This window comes from Aedes aegypti, chromosome 3, assembly GCF_002204515.2.
Source record: "Aedes aegypti strain LVP_AGWG chromosome 3, AaegL5.0 Primary Assembly, whole genome shotgun sequence".
Lineage (NCBI taxonomy): Eukaryota > Metazoa > Arthropoda > Insecta > Diptera > Culicidae > Aedes > Aedes aegypti.
The window spans coordinates 333,645,242-333,665,731 of NC_035109.1; the positions used below are offsets into that span (position 1 = coordinate 333,645,242).

Sequence of the window (20,490 nt, forward strand, 5' to 3'; positions counted from 1 at the left end):
ATTTCTGACAAATCATCATAGAACAAATTGTGCCAAAAATGGACCTCTAAGGGCCGATTTCTTCACCTTCGCTTAAGCCGTAAACCAGGTTTACCCATACGATTAAACCAGGTTTAAGGCCTAAGCGGTGGTGAAGAAACCGCTTATAAATCAAACGATGGCCGTTCACAATCAACATTGCGAAACTACTGACTTTACCATGTCTCGGCAAAATCTAATAACATACTTCAAATCCATTCGAAATCGCAACACAAAACAAAATGAAATTTACATTACTTACACTACATTTTTTTCAATACTTTTTATAAATTTCGTTTTTTACACTAGCATTAAGAAATAAAACAAAAATAAGTATATGTCAAATGTACTAGTCTACGTCGGTTGACGAAATAAATAATTTAATAAATTTACTATATTTAACTAACATAGAATAATTTTAATGATTCACAATATTAGTTTTATTCAAAGTTTACATCAAAAACTCTAACTCTGTGTACACACATTCTGTTAACATTTTATTCACCCATCCTTGTATTCAAGAAAGCATTAGTTTGCACTATCATTGCCCATTTGTACAATGGGCCTAATTCCACTGTCTATCATTCAGGCACACAAAAACTCAAAACTCATCTCCGCACAATCGAAATTCAACAGAAACACAAGTAGCTACGACTATCAAAGACTCCCCGCTGGGAACAATTTAAAACCCCATTTTCGGTGCAAATCAAAAGCCGAACTCCGCAATAGATCATCGCCTGAACAACGAACCCATCGAATGGGTCGACTCGTCAGCAGGAGTAGCCGTTGAGATAATCAACCGTTTTTGTGCTGCCATGCTGTTCGGTAAAATTGCTCTTTTTGTGGTCACCGTCGGAGGTTTATTCTAGTTCCTACCCTTGCCGTGCCTTTCGCAGCACTTTGTCCCTACCGTACAGTGGGGCGAATCTTTAAATAGACGGTCAAAACCTTTTAGAAGTTTATTCGTGCGCATAGGTGTCTTCGGGACATAGCATCCCGGGTAATAATAAAATAAAATAGATTTCAACAAAAAATGTCCCGAGAAACCAATGAGCTAAAGATGTTTTGACCGTCTAGTTTTAGTTTCCTTCCACTGTGTCCCGCGTGTGTATTCTTTACTTTGAAAATGACGAACACGGGTCTTAAAAATCTATCAATCCAGCTGTTCCGTACAATTGAGCCAGCGAATGCACGCAGTGCTGAATTCTCATTCGACGATTGTTGCTTTCTTTCCATTTCAGAAATAAACCCACGAAATCCACTCGGCGATTCGGGGTCGTCATCGTCTCGGCTATTGAGTGCGTCTGTGCATAGTTGTATGTGAATCGGTCACATCCAAGCCAGGAAAATGATGGATCGGATACCGTCACTGTCAATACCGGGTTTATCGCTGTCGCATCCACTGTCGATACCGACCTCGCAGAATCTCACGAATCAATCATCGCATGCCGCGCTCAACTCGCTTAATCTTCACTCGCAGAATTTGCATGCGGCTTCGGCAGCGGCGGCAGCATCTGTCAATGCCCTGCACGGTTCCCAAGGCGTTGGCAGTGGAGGATCGGCCACGGCGCAGGCAGCGGTGGCCGCAGCAGCTAACCTGCACCAGAATGTCGGCGGGCTGCTCAACGGAAGCGCTAATAGCAATGGGTGAGTTGAATTCCTGAAACTGTGTCTAAGAATCTATCTCATACATTTCAACCTCTTTTCACGATCGTTAGGGGTTGTCCATTAAGACAATTTTTGTTTTTTTTTTAATATCCACCTCGGACAATTTGTGATAATTTCTTGAATGAAAGTACATAATAAAGTGTACGGCGTGTAAGCAATCTCATATCCTTCTTCCCCCTTTATGCCCTTACATAATTAATAGACGGCCTTTTATTGGACGAACGTAAACAGAATCGATCATGAAAATGAATTCCAGTTCAATTATGATAGTAAAAAATCAAAATTCTTGGAGATTACAATATACAGATCCATAGTGTTCGGCAATGTTGAAACATGATTAAAGAACTCTTCAAAATAATCGTTTGTTATTTGAAATTCTGTGCCTTTCAACTTCTCTATTACAGTGAATCCACAATTAAGAATCACCCACAATTCATGAATCAGCTGCCCTTAAAGGACCAAATAACAGTAAAAAATAGCACAAAACACCACGGAAACATTTTCGCTTATAATTTATTTTGAGTAAAATTGTTTACGTGATGTTTTGTGTTGATTTTTGTTGTTATTTTGTCGTTTAATGTCAGCTGATTCATTAATTGTAGACGATTCTTAATTGTGGATCGACTGTACATAACATTATATTGAATGTTGAAGAAAATGATATCGATTGTTCACCAAAGTTGAAGTAGTTGTTGCATGTAGAACAAAATGATACAGTCTATCGGTGTTCATCTAAAAATTGATAATTAAATTGAAATCTCTTAATCACTGTTTACTGTGTAGCGCATGTATACCCTCGCGAGTCATGACAAATAGATGTGCTTGAATTTGTCTTGAAAAATATATTTCTGGTTGGATCAAACAGAAGCAGGCATGATTTTTATTCAATAAACTTTGAATTGCGTTTGTTTTGTTTGAATTTCGACCTCTGAATTCCCGAATTAACAATCGGTGCATAAATGTTCATAAATACTGCTCAAAAGTAATACAAAAAGCTCAAATTATACACTCGCAAATAATAATTAAATTGAGAGTTTAAAATTTGCTACAATTTAATCTAATCGACTCTCCTGTAGAATAACAGCTTCAAGGTTGTTGGGTTCTTCTTTAACTTCTTTTTTTTTTCTTTCTTTATTATTAAGCCTTTTAGCCCTGGACTAGTTCATCTTGGAATCAAGGGCTTTACTTTCCTTCCGAAGTAAGTCGTCACTATGACCTTTGCGTCATGAATGACTATTCGGGGATTGGATTCGAACTCAGGTCCTCAGCGTGCTTTGAGTTTACTTGTGTCGAATCCGTTTTTAAAGTTAGGTTGGAACTGGTGAACCCATTCTGAATCACAATTTCAACCCCAACCCGATTCAATAAAATATGGAAATTCAGGTAAATTCAATATTTTTAATTCTCCTATGCTGCAAAACCATGTTTTTGCAACATATACCCGTCAATCAAAATGTTTTGAGCTATTATCACGTCATTTTTTTTATAACATTGTTCGTACATATAATTTTTAAAACTTTAATTTTTAATTAAACGTGTTTTTAAATTTAAAATTACTCAAAAAGTAGAGTAAACTTGTAAGAATTTGGCCTTTATATTCGGCTTCAGGAACCATGATTTTAGTAAGTTACAACATTCCCGATACAGGTCAGACTCGATTATCCGGAGACTCGATTATCCGGGGACGCGATTATCCGGGATTTGTTTTTTGTTGTTCTTGTTTTTTAATTTGTATGCATAAATCTGAGATAATTCGGTATTGCAATATTCAATTTGAATGGTTTTGCAGTTTTGGAAGTATTTAAGAAAAGGGGGTTTTAAAAAGTGTTTTTGTGAATACTGATCAAATTTTTTTTTTCTTGTAGAGAGTCTCTACTAGAGACCCCTACTGTTCTTAGAAATAATTTCTGGCTACGCCCCCGCTTCATATAGATGAAACAACAAAAAAAGATAATCTTCAATTTCTTTTATCGAAGATTTCAATTATTTTCTTAGTGATTAGATTATCCGGAGAATTCGATTATCCGGAGTGAAAAAAAATCGATACTCCGGATAATTGAGTCCGACATGTATAACCAAACGTCGTTTACATAGGTTATCAATGTTACTCCATATCAACTAAATAAAGAAATCGCCTAAAACAAATTTTCAAATATGATTTAATACTTCAGATAACAAAATCTAGTGTCTAGTCAGGAGCGATGGGATAAATAAATAAATAAATAAATATTCATTAAAATGTTCTATTCTCTAAGCCTACTCTGTTACAGTAAAAATGGCGTAAACTTGCCAAAGTTGCCATTTTCGCATTCGTGTGCCGGGTACTCTATGCCCAGGGAAGTCACGGAAATTTCCATTACGAAAAGATCCTAGACCGACCGGGAATCGAACCTACACACCTTCAGCATGGCTTTGCTTTGTAGCCGCGAACTCTAATCACACGGCTAAGGAAGGCGTAAACATTATTCTAAAAGGAAAACGTTCAAGAAAAATCCCTAACCTATGGGTATTAACACATTCAGGACTTAAACTAAATAAATCAATAACACCTGTTATCTCATGTAATATCGTAAGGACGAAATACAAAACGAGCAAAAAAAACGAATGATAGTGAAAGCCAATACTGAAAATAAATCATTTTATTTTCACTGACTTTTTGAAAAATTCGAAGGGGGGTGACAAAAATAAAATTTCAAATTTGTTATGGCCTTATTGGACCATCCATAGAGAACTCTAGAGAGATCCATGAAAAATTGTTGAATAGATTAACCAAAAACCTGACGCATCGTGTATAGCTACACGCATTCAAACCAAAGCTCGCTTGTTGTGCACAGCAGGAAAGTGGTGCTGTTGACGATAGCCGAGGAGGCTCTTGAGCTTCCAAGGCATTCTCGAAAGAATATGTTGGTAATTTTTCGAGTTCCTACCGAGCTCTCGATTCACACTCTGTAGAAATTCTGTGAGAAGTTTTATTTTAAGTGATTTGTCAGATTTTCGACATTAAATGATTTATTTTGTCATTTATCAATGGAAGTCGGAAAATATTACATGAAAAAACCTGAAGGTCGTAGACACAAAAGTCAATTTGGACAAATTGAGATGTAAAATTATGAAAAATAATAGAATCGTTTTAGTGGGATTTGATCCCACGACTCCCAATAGTCTGGGCGCGTTAACCAACTACGCTACCGAACGGGTAACAATTCTGTAGCGCAATCGGCCCACCAGGATGATTCTACTATTTTTTACAATTTTACATCTCAATTTGTCTAAATTGACTTTTGTGTCTACGACCTTCAGGTTTTTTCAAAACACCGTCGGCTGGTTTAAGCCGTAATAGACATGACAACCCTTTTTGCATATATTACATATTCTGATGTATATGATTTCTGGACATTTTCTATATTTGGATAGTAGGTTAGAAATTCAAACAATTTCTTTGCCGACAGAGCGGACCAAGTGTCAAAAAACATCGGACTCTGGAATCGAATAAATAATGAAATACAGTTAACTCTCCCTTACTCGATATTCCGTATCTCGATATCGAGTTAGAGAACCATAGTAAAATTTGGTTTTCATGGCTAACTCGATGGTCCCTAGGATTGCAGATGCACTGGTTTTGTGTTCTGTAAGTCGATACCTCCCTAACTCGATGGTCCCTTCAATATCGAGTAAGGGAGAGATGACTCTACTTAATTAATATGAATGCAATTGTTATGTCCATTCGAGTGTGTTTTCAGTGTCGGTACTCAAGAATTTCACTCTGAACTGAACGAGTTTTTAAATATTTCTGGTCTTCAAAGCCTTGAGCTAACACAACTTTAGATTGCATACTATATCAGTGACACTAATTTTGTAATTAAAGATATGGATTCTCGAAGAATTTACGATACTTCATTGATAACCTGTTGACTTTAATGATTAGAACCCAGTTTGACTATCCAATCATTAAATGATTGTTATTTTTCGAGAAATTTTGCATTCAGAGTGAACTAAATCTTCCGATGGCGTTCTCTAGTTCAGTCACTGTGTACATAATTCATAAAAAAAATCGTTCTACTAGAGGTTTAACAAATGCCTTTTATCATGATCATTACTTCACATTATATTGTTTGAGGGTAACACAAATATTTGTGTAGAGATGAAGAAAAAAGTTCATTAGTTCAATAATTCGAAAGTGTTAAACTTCGATCTCATGTTTCTATATGAAACATGTTTTTAACAAACTCTGACTTAACGCCCAACCAGTTGTCTTAAGAGTTTTTGGAAGTAATTTTTTTGAATAATTCCTGGGAAATTAAAGGCTCTAATTTGCCCTGATCGGTATGGTTCTTTAAAAATTGCGTATTATATGGAAGTGTTTTCAAATAGTTCTTACCATAATCACTTAAAATGCTTTCAAATTGAAATAATTATAGAAGTTTCTGCACGTTGAACCATTTATCTAGAATTTAAAGCATTTTCTAGTAAAGTTTACTAGGGGCCCAGGTAGTCGTAGCGGTAAACGCGCAGCATTTCAGCATGACCATGCTGAGGGTCGTGGGTTCGAATCCCGCTGGTCGAGGATCTTTTCGTAAAGGAAATTTTCTCGATTCCCAGGGCATAGAGTATTTTCATACCTGCCACACGATATACACATGCAAAAATGGTCAATCGGCAAAGAAAGCTCTCAGTTAATAACAGGGTTGGGAAAAATTCTGAAACTCACTCTACAGTAGCCAATCACAGTCAGCGAAGCCAGTGAAATTCACGCCCATCGCTGCTGTAAGCAAAAAACCTTGAAAATTGCAAAACACCTGTTGCTAAGGGCAACCTAAAATTACTGTAGAAAAATGTTCTATTTCCAGCTGCATTTCCCGCATTTAGACCCTTCAATGACACTAACGATTTAGAAAATTCATGCACTTAACATAGGCTACTTGATGAGATTCACGTTTTTGAACAACTGTACTGGGAAGAACCACGTGATTTTCGCGAAATTCAAGCCTACTACTATCACCATTCCCAGCACTGGTTAATAATTGTGGAAGTGCTCAAAAGAACATTAATCTGAGAAGCAGGCTTTGTCCCAGTTTTGACGTAACGCCAGAAAGAAGAAGAAGAAGTAAAGTTTACAACAAGTGGATATTTCTTCTGTAAAATTCTAAAAAAGAACATATCTGTTCCACTATGAATAAGTGTAATGGAAAAAGAACCATATCCTGATCATATTTATAAGTTTCTCGGGAAGATATCGAAGTGATTGTGGCAAATTGTGCATATTTAATTAGGACTTGTGGTCTCGGCAAACTTCGTCTTGCCATCAAGTAGGCTGTTGTAAAATGTAATGAAATCCCCTATACAAAACATTAGCCTTCTCCCGTTTCTCCGAGTATTCCAAAGTTTTTCCCGAACTTTTTCCTCGCAAGATCACGTCCATCGCTTGTCAAATGCAACAGTGAAAAACTTACATCAATCAGTTGATCCGTTCTCAAGTTATTTCGTGACAAACAACACCACTCCATATTTATTTATATAGATTTAGAAATGTTTCAATCTTTTGGATTATTTGATTTTTCAAATCGAAAACGAGTTTGTAATTTTTTCATTGTATTTTCTCAATGCCTAATTTTTTATATAATAGTCTAAGAACTTTTTGTTTCTTCTGATAAGCTCTGCAAAGCTACGTCGGGTAACTTTATTTTACCAGAGAGTTGCGCGAAGAGACTTCAATGGATGATTGTTCTTCTTCGTCTTAGAAAATAGTCCCTATCTGTTTTGGTGGTCTGCTCGATAGGTAGACGGTTTGACAGTTCGATAAGTAGGTTTGGTATTTGCTGTTACAATTGATATTTATGTTGGTCACCTCAATTAGGAAAACATCTTTTGTTCAGTGTATCTACCACATTATAAACCATCCCCTATGGATGGTTTCGAACAAGTTGTGGTATACTATGTATCAAAAGGCAATCCGCACTTCATCTGGGACGGCTCAGACATTAATATGAAAGACTCCAATCTTAGGAATATTTAAGTAGTAGAGATATTGGATTAATTAGTATGAGCAAACGCCCAACTTTCATAGTATTTACTAGGGAAGATGTGTTAAACAACGCTCTGCTCGAACATAATCAGTCACAAGTTGACCATCGCAACATCTTCTTTGAACATTTGTATGTACCTTCGCCGACTTTGCGTTTTTGAAATTCAAGGTCAACAAGCAGGAAATTCTTCATTGAATTGGTAGACTAATCCTAGACTAAGCCGAGTAATATGGATGTTTCCACTTTTTGTGAATTGGGACACAATTGTTCTTGCTTCAAGTAATCTCATGATTGCTTGTAACAGGAAGAGTTGACTTTAGAAAGAAGTTTATCAAACAATATTGTGTGACACACTGATGGCTCCGTTATTGGTAGAGCTTGTGCTAGTGTATTTTTTATTTGGTAGATAGTGCACCGTTTTTAAGGTGCAAGAAAAAATGGCTCAAAAGTCAGAACTGAAAATCAGTTTTCTCCTTTTAAAACAATAAATTGATGAAAATAAGAACACACAGTTTTTTTATTTGGCAAATAAAACAGCTGTGTGTTTTTATTTTATTTGATTTGTCTATTGAAAAAGAGAAAACTGCTTTTTCAGTTTTGTCTTTTGCACCTTGGGGCTTACTTGGGCCTTAAACGCGGAAATAATTGTTCTTATATGTGGAGTGCATTTGGCACCCTAATAAATAGTACGTGGTGGGTAAAGTTCTGTTCTGGATTTCACTTGAAATATTAAATTCGTGAATTTTTATTGCCTTGCTGAAATATGTACCTACCAACTTCTGCTGTAATTTTGCTTCGCCCTACGAGCGTATAATAATTTCACGCGCCACTTTTACACTCTACCACAAAAGATGTACCGATAAAAATATATTCCATTGAATTTTCTTATATCCTTTAACTACAGTCAAGCTCACTAAGAAAAGTATTAAATCGCGGGGAAGTGCCAAAATATTTGTTTGCCGACTATTTGCTATAATGTTGTTTTGTGGCCACCAATACGGAAGAGAGATTGTTTAGGGGTCTATTTTGTAAATCGAGCGAATTTATGTGACTCGTCTGAAGTCATTGTCGATCAAAGTGAGCATGCATATTTCAGATGTCACCCGTCGACTCCCCTAGTAATCCAGTCACATAGAGTGACAAATGTCGATAAACTCGACTGATTTATCGTTTTTCTGTTGTATAGCCAATGTCTTTGAGACGCTAGTGCACGAAATGTAACATAATGCTTTGAAATCGCTCATCTCCGATTACAAGAATGGTTTCGTTACAAATCGTTCAAAAACGTATTTTTTATTATGATACACTACCGTACTATTACGAGAGATTGAGCATCAAAATCAAATTGATTCAATTGCAATTGACTTTCCAAAAGCGTTCGACACACGCCACACATATGTGGTAGAAAAACTGAAGCTCATAAGACTACTGGATCGGATTATGGACTGGATTTTTTCATATTTGTCTGGGTTAACTCAGCACGCTCCTATGAAGCCGAGATACAGACCGGAGTACAACAAGGCAATCTCACCTTCATAGTGTTTGTGAACGATCTCTGTCCTCGAATTTTCTCCGAAAAGTTACTTGTTGCTGATGACCCAAAAATCTTCAGAGTAATCGCGTCGGCTCTTGACAGAAAAGTTCTTCAGAACGGGATCGTTGAGATTTGCGCTGGTTCAATGAGAATGGCATGCGTATCAACGTTGAAACATTCAAATCGATCTATTTTAGTCGATGTAGGGATGTTGCACATAGCTACCGGATCGACTCTGTTCAGCTAGAAGTAGTAGAGTCTACATATAGTGGACCTTTAATGAGCATGCTGCCATAATGATTGCGAGGGCTATTCCCGTATTTGGCTTCATCCGACTGCACAATTAACAGATATATATATATATATATATATGAACTAAAATCACTGTATTGAGCTTTGGTGCGAAGTATCATAGAGTACGCATCCCCGGTTTGGACGGAGTTTTTTTCGCATAGGACGTGTACGAAAACAGTTTACAGGTATGTTCCGCTCTTGTCCCTTCCGATTTCATCAACAAATTATTCCGATTTTATCAACACAAAAAAATATTTTCTTAAATGCTTAAAATTCAAACTAAAGACTGAAACAAGACAAATGTATTTCTCGACCGACATCTAGTCAGAATTTTAAAGCTTATTTAGGACTGCTAGACAAGATTGACACATCCTTCAACAGTCGAAAGTTATCCTGGCTATGTCCTAGCGACAGCTGGAGATTGTAATTAATAGTAATTAAGTTCATATAGACCTGCAAATATCCTTTTTTTCGATTAAAACATGGCATCATGAAATTTTTTATGTAAATATGATAGACATATTCGTTAACACAATCTATAATTATTTGTTATAAAGAATGGATCAGGAAATGAAATCAAGGTATTCTGTCATAGAAGTAGAAGCAGTAACCTTTAGACCAAAGACGAATTAAAGACGTTGTAATGAAGCTCAAACTAGGTATCCATTCTAGTACTAAATACGCAACGCGAATCTACTCAAAAACCTGAGTTGTTTCAACGCAAAACCGTAGTTAAGCCCAATAACCCAAACTTGGCAAAATTTCCAAGGCCTCCATTAGGTACTTTGTCTTTGAAGCCATTAGAAAAATTTACTTAATTGTGTTCAATTCAACGAAAAATTTAGTACATTCTTCCCAAGTTTGGGAATAATTATCTAAATTTGGGTTATTGGGCCAAATTACCTGTATGGAATTATTACAGCAGATTCCATTAAATGTAATTCAGCGGCCACGAATTTATTATAATTATAATTTATCATAATATTCATATTGGTCGTATACACAACCAAAGCAAGGGCAACGGTCGTACAAAGAGGCTGAACTGTATTGACCAAAACTCCCAACCGGACCCGCTAGACCGGCAGCTATCAACTAATCGTTCCAAGTTCTCCCTACTATTACAGCCTTTTGGGGCAAACGATGATGAAGAAACCTGCCGAAGAACACATCAAACGGCCGATGAACGCCTTCATGGTGTGGTCCCGACTTCAGCGGCGGAAAATTGCCCAGGACAACCCGAAAATGCACAACTCGGAGATCTCCAAACGGCTCGGTAAGTGTAAATGCTCTCTTTAAAAATCGATTTCCCCAGCCCGGGACAATGGATTATGGTTACAATATTTCCTCTCGTCATGGCTTCTCTAATCCGAAAGGTGGAGTGGGTTGTCCCAAAAGGTAAAATTTTGCATATTCAACCCTGGTGAGGTGTTCACTCCAGATGTGAGTTAGTTATCGTTCGCCTTCAAGCACCGAATAAATCGAAGAAAACATCTCGATATTGAATGGAAATCGGATTTTCCCTCGTCAAATTTTCCTCCTCCACCTGAAACCGACTGGAGGTTCGATCGATTCTCGGCGCGAGGGTTGCGAGTTTGTTCACTCTCGATTTTTCCACCGTCCCTTTCCCCCCGGTGTGCAGAACTTGGTTCAATTATTTGTTTGGCTTGCACAATGGGCTGTCATTTCAATACACTCCAAGGCGAGGACGACGGCGATGACGACCATGGTTGGACGGTCCCAAATGATGACGACAACAAAAAAAAATGGATGAGCTTTGATCTAGGGTGGGGCTTTAGAGCGAGTATTAGTTTGAAACGCTTGATGAAGTCCAAAACATAAGGACTTTAATCTTTGAGTTTCATTCTTGTTTACATCCAAACGTCACTGGTCACTTTTATGTCATATAGAAACGAAGAAATTTCTCGCCTAAAATTTGAGTTTGCTTTGCCCAAAACTCGATGTACTGATTACTATTTGAACTTTAAATTTCTCGGTACTGTCTTTCTTCCGCACGAATGTAGCCAAAAATAGAGAGAGCTGCATCTTTCCAATGGGGGTAATTCTGCTCACTAAGCCAAATCTAGGTAAATGCAACTTTTCTTATGTTTGGTTTAAAACAACTCAATTTTGCGTAAAGTCAATCCAAATATGAGTGAATTTTTCTAATGGAGTTACAGACATAGTTCAATGTTTGCCCTCGCGATTCCTCAAAAAAAAACTTTCATTCGACCAAATCTTATACTGATACATTTCACTTTGAATTTCTACAAATAGTTTTCCCAACAATTTTAATACAAGTTCTTTCCCGAAATTCTACGGAAGTCCTTCAGAAATGTTTCCAAAATACATCACAAATTTCGTTTATGTTTTCTATGAAAATTTTGCTTAAAATCTTCAGACTATGCAAGACATAGCTACAATAAATGTTTTTAAAATGCATGATGTCTTCAAATCTTCAGAGGAAATTTGTTGAAAACCCCCAGGAATACTTAAACTTGATGAATTTGTTAGGAAAAAAATAGCAAAATAGCCGGGAAAGTGAAAGTTATATATTAAGATATTCAAAAAGATGGGATAAAGAGTAAAGATCTTCCTCAGCCGAGTGGTTGGAGTCCGCGGTCACAAAGCAAAATCATGCTGAAGGTGTCTGGGTTCGATTCCCGGCCGGTACAGGATCTCTTCGTAATGAAAATATCTTTGACTTCCCTGGGCATAGAGTATAATCGTACCTGCCACATGATATACGAATGCGAAAAATGAAAAGTTTGGCGAAGAAAGCTCTCAGTGAACAACTGTGGAAATGCTCATAAGAACACTAAGCTAAAAAGCAGGCTCTGTCCCATTGAAGACGTTAATGCCAAGAATAAGAGGAAAGTGGCGTAGTTTGCTACAAGTTCACTTTATAAGTGGATGGTCATGGGTTTGATTCCCAGCTCTCTCTCTTCTTTGGCATGACACATTCTAGAGGAACTTCGCACAAAAATTTTGTCACATTCCAAGCAACAACAACAGAATCTAAAGAAAAAAAGATTAGTTATAAGAGTTTTGATAAATTGCATGATTTCTATACGTACGGCTGTTGATTTCTGAAAATTTATCAGGAATTCATCAACCAAATTTTGAAATGATGTAATTAAAATGTCCTCCAAGATTTAAATTAAGAATCGTTAGTGCTGTATGAATCCTCTGAAAATTACTTGAATGTATCTCTGGAATTTTTCTCGGTAGAAACTTAATTAAGAAACAATAATATAATTCTCTAGAAAAAGAAATCTTCAATGTTAGGGAAAATATTTTCAAGGAGGAGTTTTTGAGTGGAAATTATTTTGCAATAAACGTTATAGAAATATTTGTTTTTTTTTTCTAAGTAAGGTAGGCATTTTTGAAGAAATTTTTAGGTATTATTTTCGATAGAGTTTTGGATCTGCGGTGAGCTACTCCAAGAAATCGCTAAGAACATTATCCCAATTAAATCCTGTTCAAATGCTTATGGAAATCTTATGGAGTATTAGGTGCAGTCCCTAGGATAACGCCTAGAAGCATCATTAAATGTTTTTTTTTACAGGAAACCCTGGATGATTTTCGCTGCGATTTTTTAAAGCAATGCTTGAAAATTTTTCGAGAAGTTTTCTGAAAGATTTGTTGGTGAATTCTCTGACAAATTTGAATATAGAATCCTTGCATGATGAATTTCAGTTAGACGTCCAAGTTATATTTCTTGGGTAATTCCATAGTAATTCCAGAAATAACAATTGTAATTTATATTAAATAGGTACGTGGAGAACCTTCCTGGAGAAATGTTTACAGTTATTTCAGCTCAGAATAGTCCAATGACACTTCAGTAAAAAATCTGTTGAATAAAAGCTACTAATTTCCGTGAAAAACCGAAAAGTAACTCAGTAAAAATTTGGTGGCAAAGTTCTTAGAGAAAGAACTGAACAAAAGTGCATAAAGAAAATTTCGTGGGAATCTCTAAAAAGCACAAGAGATATTTCTCGTGAGTTCTTTGGAAGCATTCTTGAAGGAAAATTGAAATTTACGAATATGACAGATGTGCAACGATATGAGACAAAATCAAATAATAATCTATGTAAACTACGAAATTTGTGAAAATCGTTATAAATACGATCGACAATAGGGGGAGATCCCCCAGTACCGAGCAGCACCTAATACCGGACACCGTCGAAAAACGAGCAATGATAGTTCAACCAAGATGGAGTATCAGAAGAAAAGGAAGCTACTATGGAGAGTAATGGCTGCGTAGAATAACGAGATATGCACACCAATGATGATGTTCAGAATTTGAGACAAAACGATGCAATGCCTTATAGGTAAAGCATACATTTTTACGTTTTTGCTGTCCTTGGAAAATTATTATGTAAAGAATGGGTTTAAGTTCGATAACAATCAGTGATGGAAACTGGTGAACATGTCTGTTTAGCTAGAACAAAAACAAAATGATCGCGAGCATCAGAGTGCTGATTTACTCGCATCTGTCGTGCTCGCGGGGAATTGAAGCTAAAGTAATTCGTGAACATGTTCAACAGCTGAGTCAATTGCGCTATTGAAAAAAAGTTATTTACCCTCTGAGATTTCTGGTTAACAAGGGTTTTCTACAACAAACTGACAGTTCCCTGTCGATTTGGTGAATATAAAATTCATTTTTGTCTGTCAAAAGAGTAATAAATCAGACCTTGTTCGGTTACTCGCGAACTTTTTGTTATTCCTTTTAGTATAGTCTCCCGAGGAGGTGGGTGCGAACTTACTCACACTTGTATTGTTTTTTACACTCACATTGTTCGCGAGTTTGTCATGTTTGTTTTACGTCGGTTTTCACTCGCGAGGGGCTTTGTGATGCGAACATTTCCACCACTGATGGTAATTGATGCTCAGGGAAGTCAAGAATATTACCAGAACTTAAAGTCATAGACCAGAAATTGAATATAGACATTATCAAGCTTTATCAAGCTTTATTTATTTATTCATTTATTTTTGAATTCAACGGACAACATTATTGGTCTAATTGAATTGTAACTACTTAAGCACTAACACTGAACACACCTTTTGAAGAAATTACAAATTAAAAAATCATACTCAATCAATGAACGACAGGAATAACAAATCGACAAGATCACAAATAATTGCAACACAAAATTGGATCAATACAAGTATACATTTATTCTACGATGCGAGCTGCAGTGGTTCCCAGTAATTGTTTCGAAATTCTCTGAAGTGCAATCCACGAAGCCAGGTGGACGGAAGCAGTGCCTTTCGTTTCAGATGTTCGTTTATTCCGATTTTGAAGGATATAAACGGCAATGAGAAGGAATCCTTCCATGCTGGAACGAGTTTCTTCACCATGATGTCATCAAACAAACTTTGATTGATCATTCAAACACACTTCTATTAAAATGCCTATATCAAAAAAGAGAAAAAATTAAAGAATGAAAAAATTAGCAGTCCTTAACTGAGTGGGTAGTTAGCATTAGAATGAGTATCGTTGACCGCCCACAGGAATGCAGGTTAATCAGGGGATGGGACGGAAATGTTGACGTGTTACTTGCCTTATGAAAGCTTAATGTATAATTTGAAATGAATACGTGAGCATATACAAGGATGACCGATACCGATAGTGCGGTTCCTACTCAACTGAGTGTGTAGTTACACGAAGAATTCATACAACCCAAAACATATGTTCTAGAAACTCAAATTTGAATAAACCCCCCTTCCTCCCATACTACGTAATTAATGGTCGACCCTTTATTCGGCACAGTCCTAACACAAACAAATATGAGATGATTTTGTAGTATACCCCAACCTCTTTTTACGATCGTTATGGAGGGGTCGTAAAAAATAGGGTTATAATTATGTTTTTTTTTTTGAAAAATACGTCTAGATGTGGAAATACTGATCCGAGATATTCGGCAAAGTTGAAGCATAGAATGAAAACTTTCCAAAATCTTCATTTTAGTTTTCATATTCTGATAATAGATGACAACACTGCTCGATGTCTTTTAAAAGAGCTAATTAATATGCAATTGTAGGTTAGATTCGTGTATGGCCGGACAGCCTCTATGCCCGGACACTAGGAAAAGTGTACCAGTTATGGTCATAGTGGTTTCCTATTCAGTCATACATGAAATTTCGATAACTTTCACATTTTAAATATTTTTGAATGTTTAAACATCAAGATATATCTTAAATCTTACCACTACATCACAAAAAAGCTTTCAAAATGTGAAGACACTCGAGTAATCCCGTATGGCGAAATAGGGAATCACTATGTCCATAACTGGTATACCTACCCTAGTCGTTTTTCAGAAACCAAAAGTAATTTTAGAAGTTTAATAACAGAACATAATACCCATTAGGTTACACAGAATATGGCTGGATACTTATATGGAAGTTATTAGCCTAGTTTTGAGGATCCTTGGAAAACACTGATTTTGTCAATAAAAGTGCCTAACACTAATGAATTTATATGAATAGGGCGGTTCAAAATTTAAAAATGTTTGAAAATCCAATCTCCCATATACTCCTTACCATCCTTACCATAAAAATAGTGTTCTGTGAAATTTTCAGCTTTCTAGGTGGTGATTTAAAGGTGACCCAAAGACAATATAGGTTTGTATGGAAATTACTATGGAGACATTTTGAGATATGTTCCAAACACGGTAGTTCTGTAATATTAATACAAACTTATTATCCCATATTGAAAACTCGTTCTTCAAACCATAATGAAGAAATTTGCTGAAGAGAGAAATTCAATCCGAACGATAGCAGAAGAGATATCCATGAGTTTGTTTGCTATTATTTAGCCTAATATGGGATTATAGCCCTGCAAACATGTACAAAAATCCCAAACAAAATTAGCTCAAAAGGGATTTGTTTCTTCAGCAACATCCTTCATTAAGGTTTGAAGAATGAGTTTTCAATATGGGATGATAAGTTTCTACTTACATTACAGTACTAGAGTGTTTGGAACATTTCTCTAAATTTCTCTATAGTAATTTCTATATAAACCTATATTGTCTTTGGGCCACCTTTAAATGACCACCTAGAAAGCTGAAAATTTCACAGAACACTATTTTTATGGTAAGGATGGTAAGGAGCATATGGGAGATTGGATTTTCAAACATTTTTCAAATTTGAATTGCCCTATTATATGAAGCATGTCTTCATTCTATGGTATTGGTATGAATTTTATCAACTGGTTCACTTGTACGAGTTAACTGAGTTCAGCGTCCGGGCATAGAGGACACCTAAATATTTAAGCATGTTTTTACAAAAAGTGTGATAGCTTTCAAAAACAAATTTCGGTGGTTTAATGAGCCACACATATTTTTTCCGCTTGTTCAAACATAGATCTTTCAATTAATAACAAAGCTCATGCCAAAAGTACTTTTGGAATTATGAATTTTCAAATAACAGTGTCCGAACATACAGGACTTCCCTTTAATATGCGGATACCTACTGTCGGCCGAAGCACAAATGTTCATGTGGCTGGCAACATAGTTTAAGGAATTAGGAAAAGTACAAAATCATAAAACTTAAGCGGAATAGAAAAATAGAATGCTTACAAACAAAAGGATGCTCTGCAACTGTAATCCAGTTTTTCATGAAGGGTTAAAAATTATGTCGTAGTTGGCAACTCTGCTCAAGAGAAATTCCGTAACCAGCCAGTACATGAAACTTTTGTTTCGAAGATATCCCAGGATCCTGACCACTTAGAAATATGGCGTCTTCGGAGGAGTTGATTATTCACTCAAGAGCTATCATTATTCAGGCCAAAAGATTCAAGATTTCGCCGCCAGTGAGCATGGAACTTTTGTTTTGCGGATATCTCAGAATCCTGACTACTTAGAAATATGGCGTCTTCGAAAAAAATGTTTATTTTAGCCAGAGTCGCGTCCACGTTAGAAACCATGGGTAGGACAAACGTTGGCAAATATGTTGTGCACAGTAAAGCAAAGAAAAATTTTAATCCTATGGATTCCTAAGCTGGGAATTGAATGGGGCTCAAACGCCAAGGGTGTCAGTCATTCTCACAAGACTAAGAAAGCTTTCCGTCTTTACTCGGCTGGTAGCGACTGAGTACCTGTGATATTGAAGACCTGTTACCTAAATTACAGAATCCTAAAAGGAATCAAAAAAGGGCGGAAATAGACGAACTAGGTATCAAGAAAACAAAACGAAACCTAATAGGGCTTTCATTTTTTATACCATCAGAGCAGATATTTCTCTAAGATTCTTTTTTTTCTGAGAATTCTTCGTGACATTACGACAAGTATAACCGTATGTATTGTTTTATGATCTTCTCTAGGAATTTCATCAGAAATTATTTCAGGTAGGTTCAGATATTACTTCGGAAATTTATAAAGTGTACATTTAGATGTTATTTCCCAAAAAAATATCTCCACAAATATTTCTAGGGAATTCCTCAAAGAATTTTGTTTAGGATACCTCAGGAGTTCAGCCTAGATTTTCTCAAAAGTACAACAGAAAAGGGATTTTCTCCAAACATTATTTCTGAAATCATAAACTGTCTGAGCAATTTTTCAAGAAAGTCCTAGTTTCTCCAAGATTCTATCCAGTAACTCTTCCATAGATTTCCCTGGGACATTCTCAAAGTTTCCTGGCACTTCCTGTTCAAAACATCTTCTAAAATTCGATCAATAACTTCTACAGCAATGTCGTCAGGAATTTACAGGGATTTCCTATGAAATTGTCTTTCAAGATTTCTATAAGATTTCAACTAGAAATTAATTTCTGCAATTACCTCAGAAATTCCTTCAACAATTTCTACAGAAATTTTTCCACTATTTTATGAGATTTTCCAAAGTAATTCATGAAAGTTTTTATTGGGAATTCTTCTAGGAATGTCTCCAGGGACAACTCGGGATAGTATTTCAAATGATTTTCAAAAAGAGCTTTTCAAAAAACATTGAACAGAATCTCGAAAAGAATTTGTACAAGAATGATTGGGAAAAAGACTGAAGTATTAACTGGTGCATAAACTTGAATAGACTTTTGGAGATTGCATGGGAATGGTTTGGAAAACTTTTTAAGCAATGTTTGGAAAAACTCACACGAGCCAGAATTTTTAGGGGTCATGCACAAACCATGTCATGCTTTACTAGACATTCTCCATAAGAATAAGAATAGGTACGGCGTTTATGGAGTTTGTATGTTTATTGAACATATGATAAATCGTTAAATTTATTTTTCAAGCTTTCGGTTGATTTTGTTTTTGTTGAATCGTAGGTAGGACAATCCTTTGACTGTCCTACCCAGGTTTTGTTGTGCGTAGTACATGTCCTACCTGTTCTACCCACTTCCCGCGCCACTGATTTTAGCCAAGAGGTTCGATTTTGTCAAGAAGTGGCGCAAGTGCGCATAAAACTTATTTTGCAAATATCTTAAGTTCCTGACTACTAATAAAAATGACGCCTTTAACAAACTTGTTCAGTAAAGCCTGATTTTCTACTAAAAAGGAATAGCTAAAGAAATTTCTCGCCGATTCCTTGCAGAAATTTTCTACGGCGACTCCCATTTGAACTGACAGTTCTTTTCAACTGCGTACTGCGATCAGAAAAAGGCGCATTCTTGATCGATTCCTTGCAGAAATTTCCCATGCATCAAGATAGGCCGAGAAATTACTTGTCAGTAGCGAATCAGGCTTAAGTCAAGGGTTATCATTGTTCGAGCCATGTAATTCAATATTTTGCCCCCCGAAAGCACTAGTGAGTATGATTTTGCCAAAAATCTCGAACTTCTTGGCTAGAATAAATAATGTTTTCGAAGACTTCATATTTTTCAGCGGTCAGGATCACGACACATCTTCAAAATACTTAAATACTTTGAATAGTTTAATGCTCACTAGTACTACCTAGGGACAAAATCTCATATCTCTAGGTAGAATAACTAGACAATTTTGTCGAAGATACTAAGTTACCAAGTAAGTTACTCACTAGCGCCGCCTGGTGGCAAAATCTCGCATCTTTTGACTCTTATAATTATAGCCCTTGAGCTACAGAGTAATTTTCAGAATTCGCAAATCAAGATTTATGTTCACTTACTTGAACAATTACAGCATTTGGCTTACTGAACAAATTTGTCGACGGCGCCATCTTTATAAGTAGTCAAGATTCAGAGCTATCGGCAAAACATGAGCATAAGAATGAGCATGAAGAAGAATTACCGTACAATTCGTAGTTGCTACTCCGTGGTTGACCAAAGCCTTCGAAGTTGCACAGAGGTTAAATGAACGGGGCTTGGGATTAACTTGCCATTTTCAACGTGCACAAATCGAGAACTCAAATTTTCAATATCGTCCTTACAGGCATCGGGGAGCGAAAGAAATGTTTGTTAGACAACCATTGTTACTAGAGACCGAGTATAGCTCTGCATCTTCACAGTTGTTATGGAAAGGATATTGGGTTTGTGGGATACGGTAAGGCTCTGGGAGTCATCTAAGGTGATGCCATCCATGATATAGTCACGGTTTACTGAATTTGCGATATAATTCAAAAACTATATTGTACGATGAACAAGTGCTTGTAGCCCACCCCCACAGGAGAGTTTAAGCATCAAACAAAGAGCCACGAGACTTTTTCAACGAGAGGGACGCGTGGCAGGTTTGTTCCTGATCCCATCTCCCGCCCCACAGGAGCAAGTGACATGGACAAACGATCAAAGACTACTCGATTCAGATTTTTCGGTTGTGGTGGCCCAAATACGATGAAGGTTTATACTGCCCATAACTGCATAACAGTCACATTCGACATTTTTGACAAATTGGAGTTAATACCATGGAGAGTCATCAAATGATAAATATTTTCGATCAACTTACTGAAATCTGTGAGATTGTTCTGGAAAATTCGAAAAAATACCAAGTTGTTTTGTCACATTGGTAATAATAACCGCATAACAGTCACACTGAGATTATAAATG

At 36.5% G+C, this 20,490-nt stretch overlaps 1 protein-coding gene across 3 annotated transcripts in view; it reads left to right on the top strand.

Annotated features, from left to right (window-relative positions):
• LOC110678644 (SOX domain-containing protein dichaete) overlaps window positions 1-20,490 on the top strand; it is a 243,563-nt gene that overhangs the window by 86,638 nt on the left and 136,435 nt on the right. For 2 of the 3 annotated variants that reach the window (XM_021851779.1, XM_021851780.1), the window contains exons 2-3: window positions 1,260-1,665; window positions 10,644-10,810. In XM_021851779.1, the coding sequence (XP_021707471.1) occupies window positions 1,367-1,665; window positions 10,644-10,810 (466 nt within the window). In that variant the 5' untranslated portion in view covers window positions 1,260-1,366. The remainder of the gene's footprint in view (window positions 1-1,259; window positions 1,666-10,643; window positions 10,811-20,490) is intronic. The other variant, XM_021851781.1, reaches the window with a different exon arrangement.